Source organism: Cynocephalus volans, chromosome 4 (genome assembly GCF_027409185.1).
Source record: "Cynocephalus volans isolate mCynVol1 chromosome 4, mCynVol1.pri, whole genome shotgun sequence".
Taxonomy (NCBI): domain Eukaryota; kingdom Metazoa; phylum Chordata; class Mammalia; order Dermoptera; family Cynocephalidae; genus Cynocephalus; species Cynocephalus volans.
In genome coordinates this window covers 154,044,570-154,066,764 of record NC_084463.1, presented here as the reverse complement: position 1 = coordinate 154,066,764, position 22,195 = coordinate 154,044,570, and the positions used below count along the sequence as shown (strand labels likewise).

The 22,195-nt window shown below is 47.7% G+C and overlaps 5 protein-coding genes across 5 annotated transcripts; all 5 read left to right on the top strand.

Moving 5' to 3' along the window:
• Positions 1-5,590: 5,590 nt before the first annotated feature.
• On the top strand, positions 5,591-6,706 carry LOC134376624 (igE-binding protein-like; the record flags this gene model as incomplete). The annotated part of the gene is made up of 2 exons (XM_063095110.1): positions 5,591-6,223; positions 6,476-6,706. Coding segments are annotated over 2 exons (864 nt in total), but the record flags the coding sequence as incomplete, so codon positions are not given.
• LOC134377147 (endogenous retrovirus group K member 7 Pro protein-like) lies at positions 6,706-7,666 on the top strand. Its single transcript, XM_063095763.1, has one exon. The coding sequence runs from the start codon at positions 6,706-6,708 to the stop codon at positions 7,456-7,458; it is 753 nt and encodes a 250-aa protein (XP_062951833.1). The 3' UTR covers positions 7,459-7,666.
• Positions 7,667-12,160: 4,494 nt separating this feature from the next.
• Positions 12,161-13,276, top strand: LOC134376623 (igE-binding protein-like; the record flags this gene model as incomplete). The annotated part of the gene is made up of 2 exons (XM_063095109.1): positions 12,161-12,793; positions 13,046-13,276. Coding segments are annotated over 2 exons (864 nt in total), but the record flags the coding sequence as incomplete, so codon positions are not given.
• LOC134377153 (endogenous retrovirus group K member 7 Pro protein-like) lies at positions 13,276-14,300 on the top strand. Its single transcript, XM_063095769.1, has one exon. It carries the CDS (start codon positions 13,276-13,278, stop codon positions 14,026-14,028), a length of 753 nt encoding a protein of 250 aa, XP_062951839.1. The 3' UTR covers positions 14,029-14,300.
• Positions 14,301-18,729: 4,429 nt separating this feature from the next.
• On the top strand, positions 18,730-19,845 carry LOC134377082 (igE-binding protein-like; the record flags this gene model as incomplete). The annotated part of the gene is made up of 1 exon (XM_063095699.1): positions 18,730-19,845. A coding segment is annotated over one exon (1,116 nt), but the record flags the coding sequence as incomplete, so codon positions are not given.
• Positions 19,846-22,195: the final 2,350 nt, after the last annotated feature.

Genomic DNA, 22,195 nt, shown 5'->3' with positions numbered 1-22,195 from the left:
GAAAAGACATGGAAAGTATATACCAGAAAATAATAGCTGAAAATTTCCCAAGTGTGGATAAAGATGACAGTGTCCAGGTACAGGAAGCTCTGAGGTCACCAATAAAATTCAGCCCAAGGAGGATCACCCCAAGGCACATCATAATCAAATTATCTTAGTAGAAACCCTATAAGCCAAGTGACAGAAGGATGATATATTCAAAATGCTGAAGGAAAAAGACTGTCAGCCAAGAATTCTGTATTCAGCAAAACTAACCTTCAAATATGAAGAAGAAATAAAGTCCTTTCCAGACAAACAAAAACTAACGGAATTTGTCAACACTAGATCTACCTTAAAAGAAATGCTAAAGGGAATTCTTCAAGCTGAAAGAAGATGACCAGAAAAATATTTGAAGGTACAAAACTCACTAGTATAGCAAGTACACAGACAATCTCAGAATACTCCAATGTTGTAAGGGTGGTAAGTAAACCACTTACATCTTTACTATGAAGACTAAAGGATAAACCCAGCAATACAACAACAAATACAACAATTATATAAGAGACAGGCAATATTAAAAGATGTAACTTGAAACAACAAAATGTCAGAAAGTATGTGTTGGGGGGAGAATGGTGTCAAAGTGTAATGTTGGCTTTGTTTTTTTTCTTTTATCTTAGTGACCAAAGTTAAGTTGTTATTAGTTTAAAGTAATCTGCTATAACATGTTTTTGTAAGCCTCACCTCATGGTAACAATAACACAAGAACATATAGTAGACATTCTAATAATAAATAGGCAAGAAATCAAATTCAAATTATACTACTAGGGAAAACCACTTAATCACAAAGAAAGACAGTAAGAACAGAAAAAAAAGGAAAAAAGGATCTATAAACAACCAGAAAGAAACTAACAAAATGGCATTAACAAGTCCCTCTATATCAATAATAATACTAATGTTAGTGAATTAAATTCCCTAGTTAAAAGACAGAGAGTGGCTGAGTGGATTATAAAACAAGAGCCTGCAATGTGCTGTCTGTAAGAAACACACTTCACCTATAAGAACACAAACTGGCTGAAAGTGAAGGGATGAAAAAAGACATTTCATGCAAATGGAAATCACAAAAGAGCAGGAATAGGCATATTTATATCAGATAATATAGACATCAAGCCAAGGAAAGTTTAAAAAAAGATAAGGAAGGTCATTATATAATGATAAAGGGATCAGTTCAACAAGGGGATATAACAATTTTAACTATATTGCACCCAATACTGGAGCACCCAGATTTATAAAGCAAGAACTAGTAGACCTAATGGTAGAAATGGACTCCAACACAATAATAGTTGGGGCCTTTAATATCCCACTTTCAGCAAATAACAGATCATCCAGACAGAAAATTAATCAAGAAACATAAGAGTTAATCTCCACTCCAGATCAATTAGACCTGATGTTTATAAAACATTTCATCCAATAGCTGCAGAATACACATTTTTCTCAGCAGCACATGAAACATTCTCTAGAATAGACCATATGTTTAGTTACAAAACAAGTCTCAATAAATTTTAAAAATATTGAAATCATGCCAACTATCTTGTTTGACAACAACAGAATAAAACTAGAAATCAATAACAGAAGGAATGTTGGAAACTGTACAAAAACAAAGAAATTAAACAGCATGCTCCTAAACAACAAATGGGTCAAAGAAGAAATTTAAAAGGAAATTAAAAAATTCCTGGAGACAAATGAAAATGAAAACATGGCATATCAGACCTTATGGACTATATAAAAAATGAGAAAGAGGAGGGAGGAAGGGAGGAAGGGAGGAAGAAGGGAGGAAGGAAGGGAGGGAGGAAGGAAGGGAGGAAGGGAGGAAGGGAGGAAGGAAGGGAGGAAGGGAGGAAGGAAGGAAGGAAGGGAGGAAGGGAGGAAGGGAGGAAGGGAGGAAGGGAGGAAGGAAGGGAGGAAGGGAGGAAGGAAGGGAGGAAGGGAGGAAGGAAGGAAGGAAGGAAGGAAGGAAGGAAGGAAGGAAGGAAGGAAGGAAGGAAGGAAGGAAGGAAGGAAGGAAGGAAGGAAGGGAGGGAGGTACTTGAAAGTTCACAGGGCTGCAGATGACATTCTTGGGAAGGCACCATTTCTGAAGTAAGTATTCCTTTGAGATTTGGTAATGAAAGGGAAAAAGAAAGCTAGACATGGAAACTAAAAGTCCTAAGAAATTTAAAAATTCAAGTAAAATACCAATCCATCTCTGTTCCTGAGTTAATCACCATATTCAAAAGAAACTGCTCTTCCCTATAGCAACAGAAGAGGACAGACACCCTTCAACTAGGAAACCTAGTAACCTACTCAAACTCTCATGTCCTTGTGGGATCCCTGCCTAGTCCTGCAGTCTTAAACCTCAATCTCTGGCAGAGCCATGATTGGCCAGTACTGCCGGGATTTCAGCAATTTCCCCACTGTTGTTCTGTGGCATGGTCCAGATACATCATTCACTAACAAGATGTATGCTGGGTAACTCCATGTACTCGGCACAGAACTGAGCCAAATGAGGAAGGAAAGAGAAGAGAGGGGTGGCCCCTTTCAGGTGGCCCCTGAAAGTAGAAATGAAGACATTCACTACAGGTTTCCTTGAAATAGTCATTTCTTTTTATGCATTTAAAACATGACTTGTACTAATTCAAGTTACATATAGATTGTCAGGAATATATTACATGCCTATGAAGAAGACCAAATTAACCAATAAATATGAAGTGGCATGTAAAATGGAACAAAGTCTTATACACATCTGCTATATCTGTTACAATGACACCAAATTATGAAATCCTGTTAGGCTCCTACTAACCAGTAGAGGGAGGCCCATTCCAAAACTCTGCAGTAACAGAAACGTTAACACAGACAAAGGTGGTGCTCTGACTAGGGATAGTGATGTGTGTAACTCTTTAAAGTTTATATCCATGAACATTTGGTCTTCATGATGGCTTGACTCTGAGCCCCTCATCTTACTGGTGAGGGAGTAGAAGCTCAGCTTGCACTTGCTGAAGGTGACCTAGCAAGCTGATAGCAGATGAGGGACCAGACATGCATGCCCACCAACGTCACCCAAGAAGGCAGAATGTTAACACCTCTCCCACAATGATCCAAACAGGATATTCCTTTTCCTAAATAGTTTCCACTTCAGCTGAACTTATACCTCAAATAGATTGACATGCACATCTGAGAGAGGCTGAATAAATCACCTCTGCTCTGTCTGCAGAAGTTCTCGTAAGCCTGAAAGTTCCCAACCTCCTGGTAAGTCCCTTTTTTCTCTGGATAAATAAAAAAATTTTGACTATATGAAAAATTTCTCCTTGAACTTAGCAACAAACTTTCCAAGTAACTTCAACCTATTACTTCTCATCTACAAAAGGGACATTAAAATATCTCTCCTTACTTCACATGATGCAGAAAGAAGTGGTATTCTGTTTGAAGAGGTAGGTAGAGCTATACAACCTCAATATCCTCTCTTACCCTGTTCAGGAGGAAGACATAGGCAGGGAACCCCGTCTAAGTTGTGCTGGACTTATGACCTACAAAATAATGAGATAATGCATGTAGGTTGTTGCAAGCTGCTAAATTTTATGAATTCGTTATGCAGCAATAGAAAACTAATAACCTTTGTTGTGCATTTTATCATGCTTCTCTTTAAAACTAATGTTTTTAAAAACTACAAACTTTGAAAAGACACAACAATCAGAATAGTTCCTTGAACTTGTTAAGATAAGTGAACAGATATGATGTTGGTGGGGGGAGAGAGGAGGAGGAAGGAGAAGAATTGGTAAAGGGCTACAAAAATCAACTACATTGTATATTGATAAATTTAAAATAAATAATAATTTTAAAAACTACAAACTTTGCAGCTAATATCTTGATGAAGCTATTTTTTTAGTATCTCAACATAATTAAAGCCATATATGACAAACCCACTGCCAATATCATCCTGAATGCGGAAAAGCTGAAAGCTTTTCCTTTAAGAACAGGAACTAGACAAGGATGCCCACTCTCACCACTCCTATTCAACAGAGTGTTGGAAGTACTAGCCAGAGCAATCAGAGAAGAGAAGGAAATAAAGGGCATCCAGATTGGAAAAGATGAAGTCAAACTGTCCCTGTTTGCAGATGACATGATCCTATATATCGAACAGCCTAAAACCTCTACAAAAAAACTCTTGGAGTTCATAAATGATTTCAGCACAGTAGCAGGATACAAAATCAACACACAAAAATCAGTAGCATTTCTATTCTCCAATAGTGTGAGGAGCTGCCCGAAATCGCCATTACAAGATGGCGCTGATTTCCGGTGGAGGGCAGGGCTGCTCGGTAACACGCCTGGGCCGATTAGGCAGCCACCAATAAGGTAGGAGCACGACCTAGGCGAGGAGCAGTCTCTATATAAAGGGCGCGGGTTCCCTCGCTCGGGGTCTCCATTTTTGGCAAGCTTATGCTCTCCCTCTCAAGATGCATTAAAGCTGATCTGCAGAAGGATCCTTTGTGTGCCGCGTCGTTCTTGCTGGCGAGACGGTAGCGCGGGACATTTGGTGCCGAAACCCAGGAAAACTTGTGTCATCGTCAGCACCTTCGGAGACCCCCTGGAGACAGGGAGGATTCAGAACTGCAGGAGGGTAAGTTCGGAGAGGTATGCCTGTTCTTGGTCTGGGGTTAATCCGGTTGGTTTAAAAGGTTTTGAAATCGCCCGTTGGTGTGGTCAGACTGACGTAGATAAGCAGCTGCACCAGAGACCTGTGTGAGCCTCTAGTACGTAAGGGAACGGCGCGTCTCACAGCGCCTCCCACGGAGTGGGGCGCGTTATGGGTTCCACTCAGTCCATGGTTACCGCGTTAGAGGCCGTGCTGAGACAACGTGATATAAAGGTAGGGGGCCGTGTGCTCAAAAATTTTGTAAAAGAGGTAGATCGTGTAGCGCCGTGGTTTGCTTGTTCCGGCTCCTTGACTTTGAGCTCTTGGAACAAACTAGGCAGAGACCTTGACCGCAAGTACGCGGAGGGAGACCTCCGTCAGGGCACCAAGACCATTTGGAAGTTTATTAAAAATTGCTTAGAAGATGAGGGCTGTAAACCGGTAGTGATAGTAGGGCAAAATACATTAGAGGAGGTCCAAGACAGCATGTCAGAAACTGAACGGAGTGAGAGGATGGGTACCCGCAGGAGGAGAGACGTCTCCCATAAGAAAAAGGGCCCTCCCGGTAAGTCTACGGACGAGGGAGAGATTCTAAAACAACAAAGTGACACTCCCGGCACATCTGCCGGTAAAGGAGGGATTTCAAAACCCAGACAAAAGTTGGAAGGGAAAGAAGGAGGCCTCTACCCTATGCAAGAGCTGGGGGCCTTAAAACAAGAATTAGAAGATTTAAATCTGGATGAGTCCGACTCCGATCCCCTCAGCCCTAGTGAGGAATCCGATTTGGAGGAGGAAGCTGCCAGGTACGAGGAGGAGAGATATCATCCCGACAGGCGGCGGAGACCACTCGGGGAGTGGAAATGCCGGCCGCCCCCAGTGGCCCCCGCACGGCCTGCACCTTCGGCGCCTCCTCCTTACGTGCAGTCTTCTAATCCCTTCTCATTCCTCTCTGATAAAGTGAGGAAAAAGGTTCAAGCTGCCTTCCCAGTTTTTGAGGTTGAGGGCGGAGGGAGAGTTCATGCCCCCGTCGAGTACACCCAAATTAAGGATCTAGCAGAGGCGGTTAGAAAATATGGTGTAAATGCCAATTTTACTCTAGTAATGCTAGAAAGGTTTGCTGGTGTGGCTATGACACCCGCTGACTGGCAAATGTTGGCTAAGGCAGCGCTCCCTACCATGGGTCAATACATGGAATGGAAGGCGCTATGGCATGAGGCTGCACAAGCTCAAGCCAGGGCAAACGCTGCTGCACTGACCCCCGAGCAGCGAGATTGGACCTTTGATATGTTAACAGGCCAGGGCCCATTTGCCGCTGATCAGACGGCTTTCCCATGGGGTGCTTATGTTCAAGTTTCTAGCACTGCCATTAAGGCTTGGAAGGCACTCCCCAAAAAAGGGGAAGCTTCTGGGCAACTTACTAATATCATTCAGGGACCTCAGGAACCATTCTCAGATTTTGTGGCTCGAATGACAGAAGCAGCGGGGCGCATCTTTGGGGACCCTGATCAGGCTGCGCCTCTTGTTGAACAACTGATTTTTGAGCAGGCGACCCAGGAATGCCGCGCGGCCATAGCGCCCAGAAAAGGTAAAGGTGTACAGGATTGGCTCAGAGTTTGTCGAGAACTCGGGGGACCCCTGACCAATGCAGGGCTGGCAGCTGCCATCCTCCAGTCGCAGAGACTGCCTAGACAGGGACAGCCAAGACAGGGGCGGAACCAGAGAGTTTGTTTTAAATGCGGTCAACCGGGACATTTAAAAAAGGACTGCCAAGCCCCGGACAGGGATAAGGGCCCCCAGAGTACAGACTCCCTCTGTTCCCGCTGTTCCAAGGGATATCATAAGGCTGCTCTCTGCCGTTCTGTTAGAGATATCAAAGGGCGACTCCTTCCGCCGCTCACAGAACAACACCAAGTGGTTCAAAAAAACGTGAAGATGGGCCCCCGTTCCCAGGGCCCCCACAAGTATGGGGACAAGGCCAACCAGAGTCGAGGAGAAAGGGAGGAGAGCCTGTCGGAAGACACACAGGATTGGACCTGCACGCCTCCTCCGACTTCTTATTAATGCCACAAATGGGCGTCCAGCCGGTTCCTGTGCAGCCTATTCAACCCCTACTGCCTGGAACCGTGGGCCTTATAATTGGCAGAGGATCGTTAACTTTAAATGGTCTTATTGTCTACCCTGGGGTAGTTGACTGTCAACATAGCCCCGAGATCCAAGTCCTGTGCTCATGCCCAGGAGGAGTCTTTTCTATCACCAAAGGAGACAGGATAGCTCAGTTATTGCTCCTTCCAGAGGTTGCCAAACCTTCAGAGCCTGGACGAGAAAAAATGGGCTCCTCGGGAATGGATTCCGCCTACCTGATGGTCTCCCTAAATGAGAGACCTAAGCTAAAGTTGTGGGTTGAGGGAAAATTGTTTGAAGGCATTATGGATACTGGTGCAGATAAGAGTATTATTTCCACCCATTGGTGGCCAAAGTCTTGGCCTGTCATTAAGTCCTCACATTCTCTACAAGGCCTCGGTTATCAGGCCAGTCCTACTATTAGTTCCGCTACCTTGTCCTGGAAAACGACAGAGGGACAAGAGGGACATTTTACTCCCTACGTGCTTCCGCTCCCCGTTAACCTCTGGGGGCGTGATATTTTACAAAAGATGGGAGTTAAGTTGTCTAATGAATACTCCTCTCAAGCTAAGGAGATAATGGCTAAGATGGGTCATAAACAGGGAAGGGGTTTAGGAGCCAGGGAACAGGGCCGGGTTGAACCCATTCTCCCTGAAGGCAACCCAGGTAGACAGGGTCTGGGTTTTTCCTAGGCGCCATTGAGGCAGCACGACCCATTCCGTGGAAAACGGAGGATCCGGTGTGGGTTCCTCAATGGCCATTGTCCTCCGAGAAATTGAGGGCAGCAACACAGATAGTACAGGAGCAGCTAAGGCTTGGACATCTTGAACCGTCCACCTCTCCCTGGAATACCCCGATATTTGTAATCAAAAAAAGGTCGGGAAAATGGAGATTGCTCCACGACCTGAGAGCCATTAATAAACAGATGAACTCTTTTGGCCCCGTACAAAGGGGTCTTCTGCTTCTCTCCGCCTTACCTAAAGGTTGGCCTTTAGTTATTATAGATATTAAGGATTGCTTTTTTTCCATCCCCTTATGTCCCCTAGATAAGCCCCGCTTTGCATTTACTCTCCCTTCACTTAATCATATGGAACCTGATAAAAGGTTCCAATGGAAGGTTTTGCCTCAAGGCATGACAAATAGCCCTACCATGTGTCAACTATATGTTCAAGAAGCTTTGAGGCCTTTGAGGCGCCAGTTTCCTTCCCTAATCCTGATTCATTATATGGATGATGTCCTGTTATGCCACAAAGATTTGACAGTTTTACAAAAGGCATATCCTTGCTTACAGTCCATCTTGTTACACTGGGGCCTACAGATTGCTGCTGATAAAGTTCAGATTGCTGATACTGGACATTTTTTGGGGTCTATTATCTTTCCTGATAAGATCGTCCCACAAAAGGTGGAGATAAGAAGGGACCACTTACAAACTCTAAATGATTTTCAAAACTTGTTGGGAGACATCAACTGGCTCAGACCCTTTCTAAAAATCCCCTCTGCGGCCCTGAAGCCGCTGTTTGACATTCTTGAGGGTGATAGCCATCTGACTTCTCCCAGGTCCCTCACTCCGCCAGCAGAACAGGCCTTGCGGTTGGTAGAACAGGCCATACAGGGAGCTCAATTGACACGTCTTGTTAATACATTGCCCTTTTCCTTGTGCCTTTGTAAAACGAAGGGACTGCCTACTGCTGTGCTTTGGCAAAACGGCCCCCTTTTGTGGATCCATCCCAATGCTTCACCAGCAAAAATCATTGATTGGTATCCCGATGCTCTGGCACGGCTTGCCTTACGTGGACTTAAGGCCTCTCTCACTCACTTTGGCAAATATCCAGAAATGATGATAGTTCCCTATACTTTGCCTCAGGTTCAAGCCCTAACGGCTGCCTCCAATGAATGGGCCATATTGGTCGCCTCTTTTCCAGGGCAGATAGACAATCATTATCCCCAACACCCTCTTTTGCATTTTGCCTTGTCCCAAGCGGTGGTTTTTCCCCGGGTAACATCCTCTGTGCCCTTAATAGATGGCTTGGTAGTCTATACTGATGGCTCCAAGACGGGGATTGGAGCCTATGTGATTGACGGTCAGGTTGTCTCCAAAAGGTATATTGAAACCTCCCCCCAGGTTGTTGAATGTTTGGTAGTCCTAGAGGTTTTACAGACCTTTTCTGGCCCTGTAAATGTTGTCTCTGATTCTAATTATGTAGTAAATGCAGTTAATCATCTTGAGCTTGCTGGTATCATCAAGCCATCCAGTAGGGTGGCTTGCGTCTTTCAACAAATTCAAAATTGCTTGTTAGCTCGGCGACACCCATTTTATATAACTCATATACGGGCACATTCAGGTCTCCCTGGCCCTATGGCACTAGGAAATGACCTGGCCGACAAAGCTACAAAGCTGATTGCTGTTGCCATGTCTTCCAATCTGGAAGCTGCTAAAAGCTTCCATGAACGGTTTCATGTAACGGCCGAAACCTTGCGCCGTCAGTTTTCCTTAACTAGAAAAGAAGCTAGAGAAATAGTGACCCAATGTCAAAACTGTTGCCAATTTTTGCCTATATCTCATGTGGGGGTCAACCCAAGAGGCGTAAGACCGCTGCAGGTTTGGCAAATGGATGTTACCCATGTTGCCTCTTTTGGAAAACTCCAGTATTTACATGTGTCCATTGACACTTGTTCTGGTATTTTACATGCTTCTCCCCTATCGGGAGAGAAGGCTTCCCATGTAATCCAACATTGTCTCGAGGCCTGGAGTGCCTGGGGTAAGCCCAGGGTCCTTAAAACAGATAATGGACCTGCCTACACTTCCCAAAAATTCAGACAGTTCTGCCATTATATGGAAGTAACCCATTTGACTGGCCTACCCTATAACCCCCAAGGACAAGGTATCGTAGAACGTGCCCATCGCACATTAAAATCATACTTACAAAAACAAAAAGGGGGAATTATGAAGGAACTTCCTCCAGTACCAAGGACAGTGATTTCCCTGGCATTATTTACTTTAAATTACCTGAATTTAGATGAGCATGGACAAACAGCGGCCGAGCGTCATTGCTCAGAGCCAGACAGGCCAAAAGAAATGGTAAAATGGAAAGATGTGTTGTCTAACGAATGGAAAGGACCGGATCCTATTCTTATAAGATCCAGGGGAGCTGTGTGTGTTTTCCCACAGAATGAAGATAACCCTTTCTGGGTCCCTGAGAGGCTTACCAGGACGGTCCCAGAACGGAAGGATGGCGCCAAGACCCCATCTGAGCTGGAAGATCTGGCTGTTCCTCCCTATTCTGATGGTGATGATCAAGACCCCAACGGCCTTGGGCGAGCCGCGCTGGGGGATACTGTCGACCTTCCCCCTCCCGATGCCAGTTCATCATGATACTAGGTTGTTTCCTCGGTTTTTCAGTTCTAATAAGACTTTGGATCTACCTTATCTACCTGAAGACACGGAGATAGCGGGTTGGACGAGAGAATTTGACAACCTGATAAACCAGCTGCGCATGGCCATTGGGTCCGTGAATTCAACAAGAGTGGATGTCTCCTTCGCAGCCGGACTGTCCTCATGGATTAAAACGGCCGTGTCCCACTTCAAGGAGTGGGCAGGAGTGATTGGGGTTGGCATGTTCTTATGTGGGGGAACTGTGCTCCTACTATGGTTGGTCTGCAGATTAAAAGCCCAGACCCAGAGAGACAGGGTAGTCATCGCCCAGGCATTTCTAGCCCTGGAACAGGGGGCCAACCCTGACGTTTGGCTGTCCATGCTTAAGGATTAGCCTGCTCTGACTCCCCTTCCCCCTTCCTGTTGGCTGGCCTCCCTGAAGCTTGTTCAGAGGAGTTCGCCCTTGCTCAAACAGGTCTATGTGTAACAACAGGCTCCAGTGTGTCCAGAGACGGGCAACTTCCCCCAGACTTGAACCAACCTAAGACATGGTGCCCGGTGGCGATAGGGTCAACCTATGACGGGTAAGGTCAAAGTCTGTGGAGGGACGACCTAGGACAGGAACGCTGGCTAATTTGTCCGCGACCGCCGAGCTTGTACCAGCCGCTTTAAATGATAAAAAAGGGGGAGATGTGAGGAGCTGCCCGAAATCGCCATTACAAGATGGCGCTGATTTCCGGTGGAGGGCAGGGCTGCTCGGTAACATGCCTGGGCCGATTAGGCAGCCACCAATAAGGTAGGAGCACGTCCTAGGCGAGGAGCAGTCTCTATATAAAGGGCGCGGGTTCCCTCGCTCGGGGTCTCCATTTTTGGCAAGCTTATGCTCTCCCTCTCAAGATGCATTAAAGCTGATCTGCAGAAGGATCCTTTGTGTGCCGCGTCGTTCTTGCTGGCGAGACGGTAGCGCGGGACATTTGGTGCCGAAACCCAGGAAAACTTGTGTCATCGTCAGCACCTTCGGAGACCCCCTGGAGACAGGGAGGATTCAGAACTGCAGGAGGGTAAGTTCGGAGAGGTATGCCTGTTCTTGGTCTGGGGTTAATCCGGTTGGTTTAAAAGGTTTTGAAATCGCCCGTTGGTGTGGTCAGACTGACGTAGATAAGCAGCTGCACCAGAGACCTGTGTGAGCCTCTAGTACGTAAGGGAACGGCGCGTCTCACAGCGCCTCCCACGGAGTGGGGCGCGTTATGGGTTCCACTCAGTCCATGGTTACCGCGTTAGAGGCCGTGCTGAGACAACGTGATATAAAGGTAGGGGGCCGTGTGCTCAAAAATTTTGTAAAAGAGGTAGATCGTGTAGCGCCGTGGTTTGCTTGTTCCGGCTCCTTGACTTTGAGCTCTTGGAACAAACTAGGCAGAGACCTTGACCGCAAGTACGCGGAGGGAGACCTCCGTCAGGGCACCAAGACCATTTGGAAGTTTATTAAAAATTGCTTAGAAGATGAGGGCTGTAAACCGGTAGTGATAGTAGGGCAAAATACATTAGAGGAGGTCCAAGACAGCATGTCAGAAACTGAACGGAGTGAGAGGATGGGTACCCGCAGGAGGAGAGACGTCTCCCATAAGAAAAAGGGCCCTCCCGGTAAGTCTACGGACGAGGGAGAGATTCTAAAACAACAAAGTGACACTCCCGGCACATCTGCCGGTAAAGGAGGGATTTCAAAACCCAGACAAAAGTTGGAAGGGAAAGAAGGAGGCCTCTACCCTATGCAAGAGCTGGGGGCCTTAAAACAAGAATTAGAAGATTTAAATCTGGATGAGTCCGACTCCGATCCCCTCAGCCCTAGTGAGGAATCCGATTTGGAGGAGGAAGCTGCCAGGTACGAGGAGGAGAGATATCATCCCGACAGGCGGCGGAGACCACTCGGGGAGTGGAAATGCCGGCCGCCCCCAGTGGCCCCCGCACGGCCTGCGCCTTCGGCGCCTCCTCCTTACGTGCAGTCTTCTAATCCCTTCTCATTCCTCTCTGATAAAGTGAGGAAAAAGGTTCAAGCTGCCTTCCCAGTTTTTGAGGTTGAGGGCGGAGGGAGAGTTCATGCCCCCGTCGAGTACACCCAAATTAAGGATCTAGCAGAGGCGGTTAGAAAATATGGTGTAAATGCCAATTTTACTCTAGTAATGCTAGAAAGGTTTGCTGGTGTGGCTATGACACCCGCTGACTGGCAAATGTTGGCTAAGGCAGCGCTCCCTACCATGGGTCAATACATGGAATGGAAGGCGCTATGGCATGAGGCTGCACAAGCTCAAGCCAGGGCAAACGCTGCTGCACTGACCCCCGAGCAGCGAGATTGGACCTTTGATATGTTAACAGGCCAGGGCCCATTTGCCGCTGATCAGACGGCTTTCCCATGGGGTGCTTATGTTCAAGTTTCTAGCACTGCCATTAAGGCTTGGAAGGCACTCCCCAAAAAAGGGGAAGCTTCTGGGCAACTTACTAATATCATTCAGGGACCTCAGGAACCATTCTCAGATTTTGTGGCTCGAATGACAGAAGCAGCGGGGCGCATCTTTGGGGACCCTGATCAGGCTGCGCCTCTTGTTGAACAACTGATTTTTGAGCAGGCGACCCAGGAATGCCGCGCGGCCATAGCGCCCAGAAAAGGTAAAGGTGTACAGGATTGGCTCAGAGTTTGTCGAGAACTCGGGGGACCCCTGACCAATGCAGGGCTGGCAGCTGCCATCCTCCAGTCGCAGAGACTGCCTAGACAGGGACAGCCAAGACAGGGGCGGAACCAGAGAGTTTGTTTTAAATGCGGTCAACCGGGACATTTAAAAAAGGACTGCCAAGCCCCGGACAGGGATAAGGGCCCCCAGAGTACAGACTCCCTCTGTTCCCGCTGTTCCAAGGGATATCATAAGGCTGCTCTCTGCCGTTCCGTTAGAGATATCAAAGGGCGACTCCTTCCGCCGCTCACAGAACAACACCAAGTGGTTCAAAAAAACGTGAAGATGGGCCCCCGTTCCCAGGGCCCCCACAAGTATGGGGACAAGGCCAACCAGAGTCGAGGAGAAAGGGAGGAGAGCCTGTCGGAAGACACACAGGATTGGACCTGCACGCCTCCTCCGACTTCTTATTAATGCCACAAATGGGCGTCCAGCCGGTTCCTGTGCAGCCTATTCAACCCCTACTGCCTGGAACCGTGGGCCTTATAATTGGCAGAGGATCGTTAACTTTAAATGGTCTTATTGTCTACCCTGGGGTAGTTGACTGTCAACATAGCCCCGAGATCCAAGTCCTGTGCTCATGCCCAGGAGGAGTCTTTTCTATCACCAAAGGAGACAGGATAGCTCAGTTATTGCTCCTTCCAGAGGTTGCCAAACCTTCAGAGCCTGGACGAGAAAAAATGGGCTCCTCGGGAATGGATTCCGCCTACCTGATGGTCTCCCTAAATGAGAGACCTAAGCTAAAGTTGTGGGTTGAGGGAAAATTGTTTGAAGGCATTATGGATACTGGTGCAGATAAGAGTATTATTTCCACCCATTGGTGGCCAAAGTCTTGGCCTGTCATTAAGTCCTCACATTCTCTACAAGGCCTCGGTTATCAGGCCAGTCCTACTATTAGTTCCGCTACCTTGTCCTGGAAAACGACAGAGGGACAAGAGGGACATTTTACTCCCTACGTGCTTCCGCTCCCCGTTAACCTCTGGGGGCGTGATATTTTACAAAAGATGGGAGTTAAGTTGTCTAATGAATACTCCTCTCAAGCTAAGGAGATAATGGCTAAGATGGGTCATAAACAGGGAAGGGGTTTAGGAGCCAGGGAACAGGGCCGGGTTGAACCCATTCTCCCTGAAGGCAACCCAGGTAGACAGGGTCTGGGTTTTTCCTAGGCGCCATTGAGGCAGCACGACCCATTCCGTGGAAAACGGAGGATCCGGTGTGGGTTCCTCAATGGCCATTGTCCTCCGAGAAATTGAGGGCAGCAACACAGATAGTACAGGAGCAGCTAAGGCTTGGACATCTTGAACCGTCCACCTCTCCCTGGAATACCCCGATATTTGTAATCAAAAAAAGGTCGGGAAAATGGAGATTGCTCCACGACCTGAGAGCCATTAATAAACAGATGAACTCTTTTGGCCCCGTACAAAGGGGTCTTCCGCTTCTCTCCGCCTTACCTAAAGGTTGGCCTTTAGTTATTATAGATATTAAGGATTGCTTTTTTTCCATCCTCTTATGTCCCCTAGATAAGCCCCGCTTTGCATTTACTCTCCCTTCACTTAATCATATGGAACCTGATAAAAGGTTCCAATGGAAGGTTTTGCCTCAAGGCATGACAAATAGCCCTACCATGTGTCAACTATATGTTCAAGAAGCTTTGAGGCCTTTGAGGCGCCAGTTTCCTTCCCTAATCCTGATTCATTATATGGATGATGTCCTGTTATGCCACAAAGATTTGACAGTTTTACAAAAGGCATATCCTTGCTTACAGTCCATCTTGTTACACTGGGGCCTACAGATTGCTGCTGATAAAGTTCAGATTGCTGATACTGGACATTTTTTGGGGTCTATTATCTTTCCTGATAAGATCGTCCCACAAAAGGTGGAGATAAGAAGGGACCACTTACAAACTCTAAATGATTTTCAAAACTTGTTGGGAGACATCAACTGGCTCAGACCCTTTCTAAAAATCCCCTCTGCGGCCCTGAAGCCGCTGTTTGACATTCTTGAGGGTGATAGCCATCTGACTTCTCCCAGGTCCCTCACTCCGCCAGCAGAACAGGCCTTGCGGTTGGTAGAACAGGCCATACAGGGAGCTCAATTGACACGTCTTGTTAATACATTGCCCTTTTCCTTGTGCCTTTGTAAAACGAAGGGACTGCCTACTGCTGTGCTTTGGCAAAACGGCCCCCTTTTGTGGATCCATCCCAATGCTTCACCAGCAAAAATCATTGATTGGTATCCCGATGCTCTGGCACGGCTTGCCTTACGTGGACTTAAGGCCTCTCTCACTCACTTTGGCAAATATCCAGAAATGATGATAGTTCCCTATACTTTGCCTCAGGTTCAAGCCCTAACGGCTGCCTCCAATGAATGGGCCATATTGGTCGCCTCTTTTCCAGGGCAGATAGACAATCATTATCCCCAACACCCTCTTTTGCATTTTGCCTTGTCCCAAGCGGTGGTTTTTCCCCGGGTAACATCCTCTGTGCCCTTAATAGATGGCTTGGTAGTCTATACTGATGGCTCCAAGACGGGGATTGGAGCCTATGTGATTGACGGTCAGGTTGTCTCCAAAAGGTATATTGAAACCTCCCCCCAGGTTGTTGAATGTTTGGTAGTCCTAGAGGTTTTACAGACCTTTTCTGGCCCTGTAAATGTTGTCTCTGATTCTAATTATGTAGTAAATGCAGTTAATCATCTTGAGCTTGCTGGTATCATCAAGCCATCCAGTAGGGTGGCTTGCGTCTTTCAACAAATTCAAAATTGCTTGTTAGCTCGGCGACACCCATTTTATATAACTCATATACGGGCACATTCAGGTCTCCCTGGCCCTATGGCACTAGGAAATGACCTGGCCGACAAAGCTACAAAGCTGATTGCTGTTGCCATGTCTTCCAATCTGGAAGCTGCTAAAAGCTTCCATGAACGGTTTCATGTAACGGCCGAAACCTTGCGCCGTCAGTTTTCCTTAACTAGAAAAGAAGCTAGAGAAATAGTGACCCAATGTCAAAACTGTTGCCAATTTTTGCCTATATCTCATGTGGGGGTCAACCCAAGAGGCGTAAGACCGCTGCAGGTTTGGCAAATGGATGTTACCCATGTTGCCTCTTTTGGAAAACTCCAGTATTTACATGTGTCCATTGACACTTGTTCTGGTATTTTACATGCTTCTCCCCTATCGGGAGAGAAGGCTTCCCATGTAATCCAACATTGTCTCGAGGCCTGGAGTGCCTGGGGTAAGCCCAGGGTCCTTAAAACAGATAATGGACCTGCCTACACTTCCCAAAAATTCAGACAGTTCTGCCATTATATGGAAGTAACCCATTTGACTGGCCTACCCTATAACCCCCAAGGACAAGGTATCGTAGAACGTGCCCATCGCACATTAAAATCATACTTACAAAAACAAAAAGGGGGAATTATGAAGGAACTTCCTCCAGTACCAAGGACAGTGATTTCCCTGGCATTATTTACTTTAAATTACCTGAATTTAGATGAGCATGGACAAACAGCGGCCGAGCGTCATTGCTCAGAGCCAGACAGGCCAAAAGAAATGGTAAAATGGAAAGATGTGTTGTCTAACGAATGGAAAGGACCGGATCCTATTCTTATAAGATCCAGGGGAGCTGTGTGTGTTTTCCCACAGAATGAAGATAACCCTTTCTGGGTCCCTGAGAGGCTTACCAGGACGGTCCCAGAACGGAAGGATGGCGCCAAGACCCCATCTGAGCTGGAAGATCTGGCTGTTCCTCCCTATTCTGATGGTGATGATCAAGACCCCAACGGCCTTGGGCGAGCCGCGCTGGGGGATACTGTCGACCTTCCCCTCCCGATGCCAGTTCATCATGATACTAGGTTGTTTCCTCGGTTTTTCAGTTCTAATAAGACTTTGGATCTACCTTATCTACCTGAAGACACGGAGATAGCGGGTTGGACGAGAGAATTTGACAACCTGATAAACCAGCTGCGCATGGCCATTGGGTCCGTGAATTCAACAAGAGTGGATGTCTCCTTCGCAGCCGGACTGTCCTCATGGATTAAAACGGCCGTGTCCCACTTCAAGGAGTGGGCAGGAGTGATTGGGGTTGGCATGTTCTTATGTGGGGGAACTGTGCTCCTACTATGGTTGGTCTGCAGATTAAAAGCCCAGACCCAGAGAGACAGGGTAGTCATCGCCCAGGCATTTCTAGCCCTGGAACAGGGGGCCAACCCTGACGTTTGGCTGTCCATGCTTAAGGATTAGCCTGCTCTGACTCCCCTTCCCCCTTCCTGTTGGCTGGCCTCCCTGAAGCTTGTTCAGAGGAGTTCGCCCTTGCTCAAACAGGTCTATGTGTAACAACAGGCTCCAGTGTGTCCAGAGACGGGCAACTTCCCCCAGACTTGAACCAACCTAAGACATGGTGCCCGGTGGCGATAGGGTCAACCTATGACGGGTAAGGTCAAAGTCTGTGGAGGGACGACCTAGGACAGGAACGCTGGCTAATTTGTCCGCGACCGCCGAGCTTGTACCAGCCGCTTTAAATGATAAAAAAGGGGGAGATGTGAGGAGCTGCCCGAAATCGCCATTACAAGATGGCGCTGATTTCCGGTGGAGGGCAGGGCTGCTCGGTAACATGCCTGGGCCGATTAGGCAGCCACCAATAAGGTAGGAGCACGTCCTAGGCGAGGAGCAGTCTCTATATAAAGGGCGCGGGTTCCCTCGCTCGGGGTCTCCATTTTTGGCAAGCTTATGCTCTCCCTCTCAAGATGCATTAAAGCTGATCTGCAGAAGGATCCTTTGTGTGCCGCGTCGTTCTTGCTGGCGAGACGGTAGCGCGGGACATTTGGTGCCGAAACCCAGGAAAACTTGTGTCATCGTCAGCACCTTCGGAGACCCCCTGGAGACAGGGAGGATTCAGAACTGCAGGAGGGTAAGTTCGGAGAGGTATGCCTGTTCTTGGTCTGGGGTTAATCCGGTTGGTTTAAAAGGTTTTGAAATCGCCCGTTGGTGTGGTCAGACTGACGTAGATAAGCAGCTGCACCAGAGACCTGTGTGAGCCTCTAGTACGTAAGGGAACGGCGCGTCTCACAGCGCCTCCCACGGAGTGGGGCACGTTATGGGTTCCACTCAGTCCATGGTTACCGCGTTAGAGGCCGTGCTGAGACAACGTGATATAAAGGTAGGGGGCCGTGTGCTCAAAAATTTTGTAAAAGAGGTAGATCGTGTAGCGCCGTGGTTTGCTTGTTCCGGCTCCTTGACTTTGAGCTCTTGGAACAAACTAGGCAGAGACCTTGACCGCAAGTACGCGGAGGGAGACCTCCGTCAGGGCACCAAGACCATTTGGAAGTTTATTAAAAATTGCTTAGAAGATGAGGGCTGTAAACCGGTAGTGATAGTAGGGCAAAATACATTAGAGGAGGTCCAAGACAGCATGTCAGAAACTGAACGGAGTGAGAGGATGGGTACCCGCAGGAGGAGAGACGTCTCCCATAAGAAAAAGGGCCCTCCCGGTAAGTCTACGGACGAGGGAGAGATTCTAAAACAACAAAGTGACACTCCCGGCACATCTGCCGGTAAAGGAGGGATTTCAAAACCCAGACAAAAGTTGGAAGGGAAAGAAGGAGGCCTCTACCCTATGCAAGAGCTGGGGGCCTTAAAACAAGAATTAGAAGATTTAAATCTGGATGAGTCCGACTCCGATCCCCTCAGCCCTAGTGAGGAATCCGATTTGGAGGAGGAAGCTGCCAGGTACGAGGAGGAGAGATATCATCCCGACAGGCGGCGGAGACCACTCGGGGAGTGGAAATGCCGGCCGCCCCCAGTGGCCCCCGCATGGCCTGCGCCTTCGGCGCCTCCTCCTTACGTGCAGTCTTCTAATCCCTTCTCATTCCTCTCTGATAAAGTGAGGAAAAAGGTTCAAGCTGCCTTCCCAGTTTTTGAGGTTGAGGGCGGAGGGAGAGTTCATGCCCCCGTCGAGTACACCCAAATTAAGGATCTAGCAGAGGCGGTTAGAAAATATGGTGTAAATGCCAATTTTACTCTAGTAATGCTAGAAAGGTTTGCTGGTGTGGCTATGACACCCGCTGACTGGCAAATGTTGGCTAAGGCAGCGCTCCCTACCATGGGTCAATACATGGAATGGAAGGCGCTATGGCATGAGGCTGCACAAGCTCAAGCCAGGGCAAACGCTGCTGCACTGACCCCCGAGCAGCGAGATTGGACCTTTGATATGTTAACAGGCCAGGGCCCATTTGCCGCTGATCAGACGGCTTTCCCATGGGGTGCTTATGTTCAAGTTTCTAGCACTGCCATTAAGGCTTGGAAGGCACTCCCCAAAAAAGGGGAAGCTTCTGGGCAACTTACTAATATCATTCAGGGACCTCAGGAACCATTCTCAGATTTTGTGGCTCGAATGACAGAAGCAGCGGGGCGCATCTTTGGGGACCCTGATCAGGCTGCGCCTCTTGTTGAACAACTGATTTTTGAGCAGGCGACCCAGGAATGCCGCGCGGCCATAGCGCCCAGAAAAGGTAAAGGTGTACAGGATTGGCTCAGAGTTTGTCGAGAACTCGGGGGACCCCTGACCAATGCAGGGCTGGCAGCTGCCATCCTCCAGTCGCAGAGACTGCCTAGACAGGGACAGCCAAGACAGGGGCGGAACCAGAGAGTTTGTTTTAAATGCGGTCAACCGGGACATTTAAAAAAGGACTGCCAAGCCCCGGACAGGGATAAGGGCCCCCAGAGTACAGACTCCCTCTGTTCCCGCTGTTCCAAGGGATATCATAAGGCTGCTCTCTGCCGTTCCGTTAGAGATATCAAAGGGCGACTCCTTCCGCCGCTCACAGAACAACACCAAGTGGTTCAAAAAAACGTGAAGATGGGCCCCCGTTCCCAGGGCCCCCACAAGTATGGGGACAAGGCCAACCAGAGTCGAGGAGAAAGGGAGGAGAGCCTGTCGGAAGACACACAGGATTGGACCTGCACGCCTCCTCCGACTTCTTATTAATGCCACAAATGGGCGTCCAGCCGGTTCCTGTGCAGCCTATTCAACCCCTACTGCCTGGAACCGTGGGCCTTATAATTGGCAGAGGATCGTTAACTTTAAATGGTCTTATTGTCTACCCTGGGGTAGTTGACTGTCAACATAGCCCCGAGATCCAAGTCCTGTGCTCATGCCCAGGAGGAGTCTTTTCTATCACCAAAGGAGACAGGATAGCTCAGTTATTGCTCCTTCCAGAGGTTGCCAAACCTTCAGAGCCTGGACGAGAAAAAATGGGCTCCTCGGGAATGGATTCCGCCTACCTGATGGTCTCCCTAAATGAGAGACCTAAGCTAAAGTTGTGGGTTGAGGGAAAATTGTTTGAAGGCATTATGGATACTGGTGCAGATAAGAGTATTATTTCCACCCATTGGTGGCCAAAGTCTTGGCCTGTCATTAAGTCCTCACATTCTCTACAAGGCCTCGGTTATCAGGCCAGTCCTACTATTAGTTCCGCTACCTTGTCCTGGAAAACGACAGAGGGACAAGAGGGACATTTTACTCCCTACGTGCTTCCGCTCCCCGTTAACCTCTGGGGGCGTGATATTTTACAAAAGATGGGAGTTAAGTTGTCTAATGAATACTCCTCTCAAGCTAAGGAGATAATGGCTAAGATGGGTCATAAACAGGGAAGGGGTTTAGGAGCCAGGGAACAGGGCCGGGTTGAACCCATTCTCCCTGAAGGCAACCCAGGTAGACAGGGTCTGGGTTTTTCCTAGGCGCCATTGAGGCAGCACGACCCATTCCGTGGAAAACGGAGGATCCGGTGTGGGTTCCTCAATGGCCATTGTCCTCCGAGAAATTGAGGGCAGCAACACAGATAGTACAGGAGCAGCTAAGGCTTGGACATCTTGAACCGTCCACCTCTCCCTGGAATACCCCGATATTTGTAATCAAAAAAAGGTCGGGAAAATGGAGATTGCTCCACGACCTGAGAGCCATTAATAAACAGATGAACTCTTTTGGCCCCGTACAAAGGGGTCTTCCGCTTCTCTCCGCCTTACCTAAAGGTTGGCCTTTAGTTATTATAGATATTAAGGATTGCTTTTTTTCCATCCCCTTATGTCCCCTAGATAAGCCCCGCTTTGCATTTACTCTCCCTTCACTTAATCATATGGAACCTGATAAAAGGTTCCAATGGAAGGTTTTGCCTCAAGGCATGACAAATAGCCCTACCATGTGTCAACTATATGTTCAAGAAGCTTTGAGGCCTTTGAGGCGCCAGTTTCCTTCCCTAATCCTGATTCATTATATGGATGATGTCCTGTTATGCCACAAAGATTTGACAGTTTTACAAAAGGCATATCCTTGCTTACAGTCCATCTTGTTACACTGGGGCCTACAGATTGCTGCTGATAAAGTTCAGATTGCTGATACTGGACATTTTTTGGGGTCTATTATCTTTCCTGATAAGATCGTCCCACAAAAGGTGGAGATAAGAAGGGACCACTTACAAACTCTAAATGATTTTCAAAACTTGTTGGGAGACATCAACTGGCTCAGACCCTTTCTAAAAATCCCCTCTGCGGCCCTGAAGCCGCTGTTTGACATTCTTGAGGGTGATAGCCATCTGACTTCTCCCAGGTCCCTCACTCCGCCAGCAGAACAGGCCTTGCGGTTGGTAGAACAGGCCATACAGGGAGCTCAATTGACACGTCTTGTTAATACATTGCCCTTTTCCTTGTGCCTTTGTAAAACGAAGGGACTGCCTACTGCTGTGCTTTGGCAAAACGGCCCCCTTTTGTGGATCCATCCCAATGCTTCACCAGCAAAAATCATTGATTGGTATCCCGATGCTCTGGCACGGCTTGCCTTACGTGGACTTAAGGCCTCTCTCACTCACTTTGGCAAATATCCAGAAATGATGATAGTTCCCTATACTTTGCCTCAGGTTCAAGCCCTAACGGCTGCCTCCAATGAATGGGCCATATTGGTCGCCTCTTTTCCAGGGCAGATAGACAATCATTATCCCCAACACCCTCTTTTGCATTTTGCCTTGTCCCAAGCGGTGGTTTTTCCCCGGGTAACATCCTCTGTGCCCTTAATAGATGGCTTGGTAGTCTATACTGATGGCTCCAAGACGGGGATTGGAGCCTATGTGATTGACGGTCAGGTTGTCTCCAAAAGGTATATTGAAACCTCCCCCCAGGTTGTTGAATGTTTGGTAGTCCTAGAGGTTTTACAGACCTTTTCTGGCCCTGTAAATGTTGTCTCTGATTCTAATTATGTAGTAAATGCAGTTAATCATCTTGAGCTTGCTGGTATCATCAAGCCATCCAGTAGGGTGGCTTGCGTCTTTCAACAAATTCAAAATTGC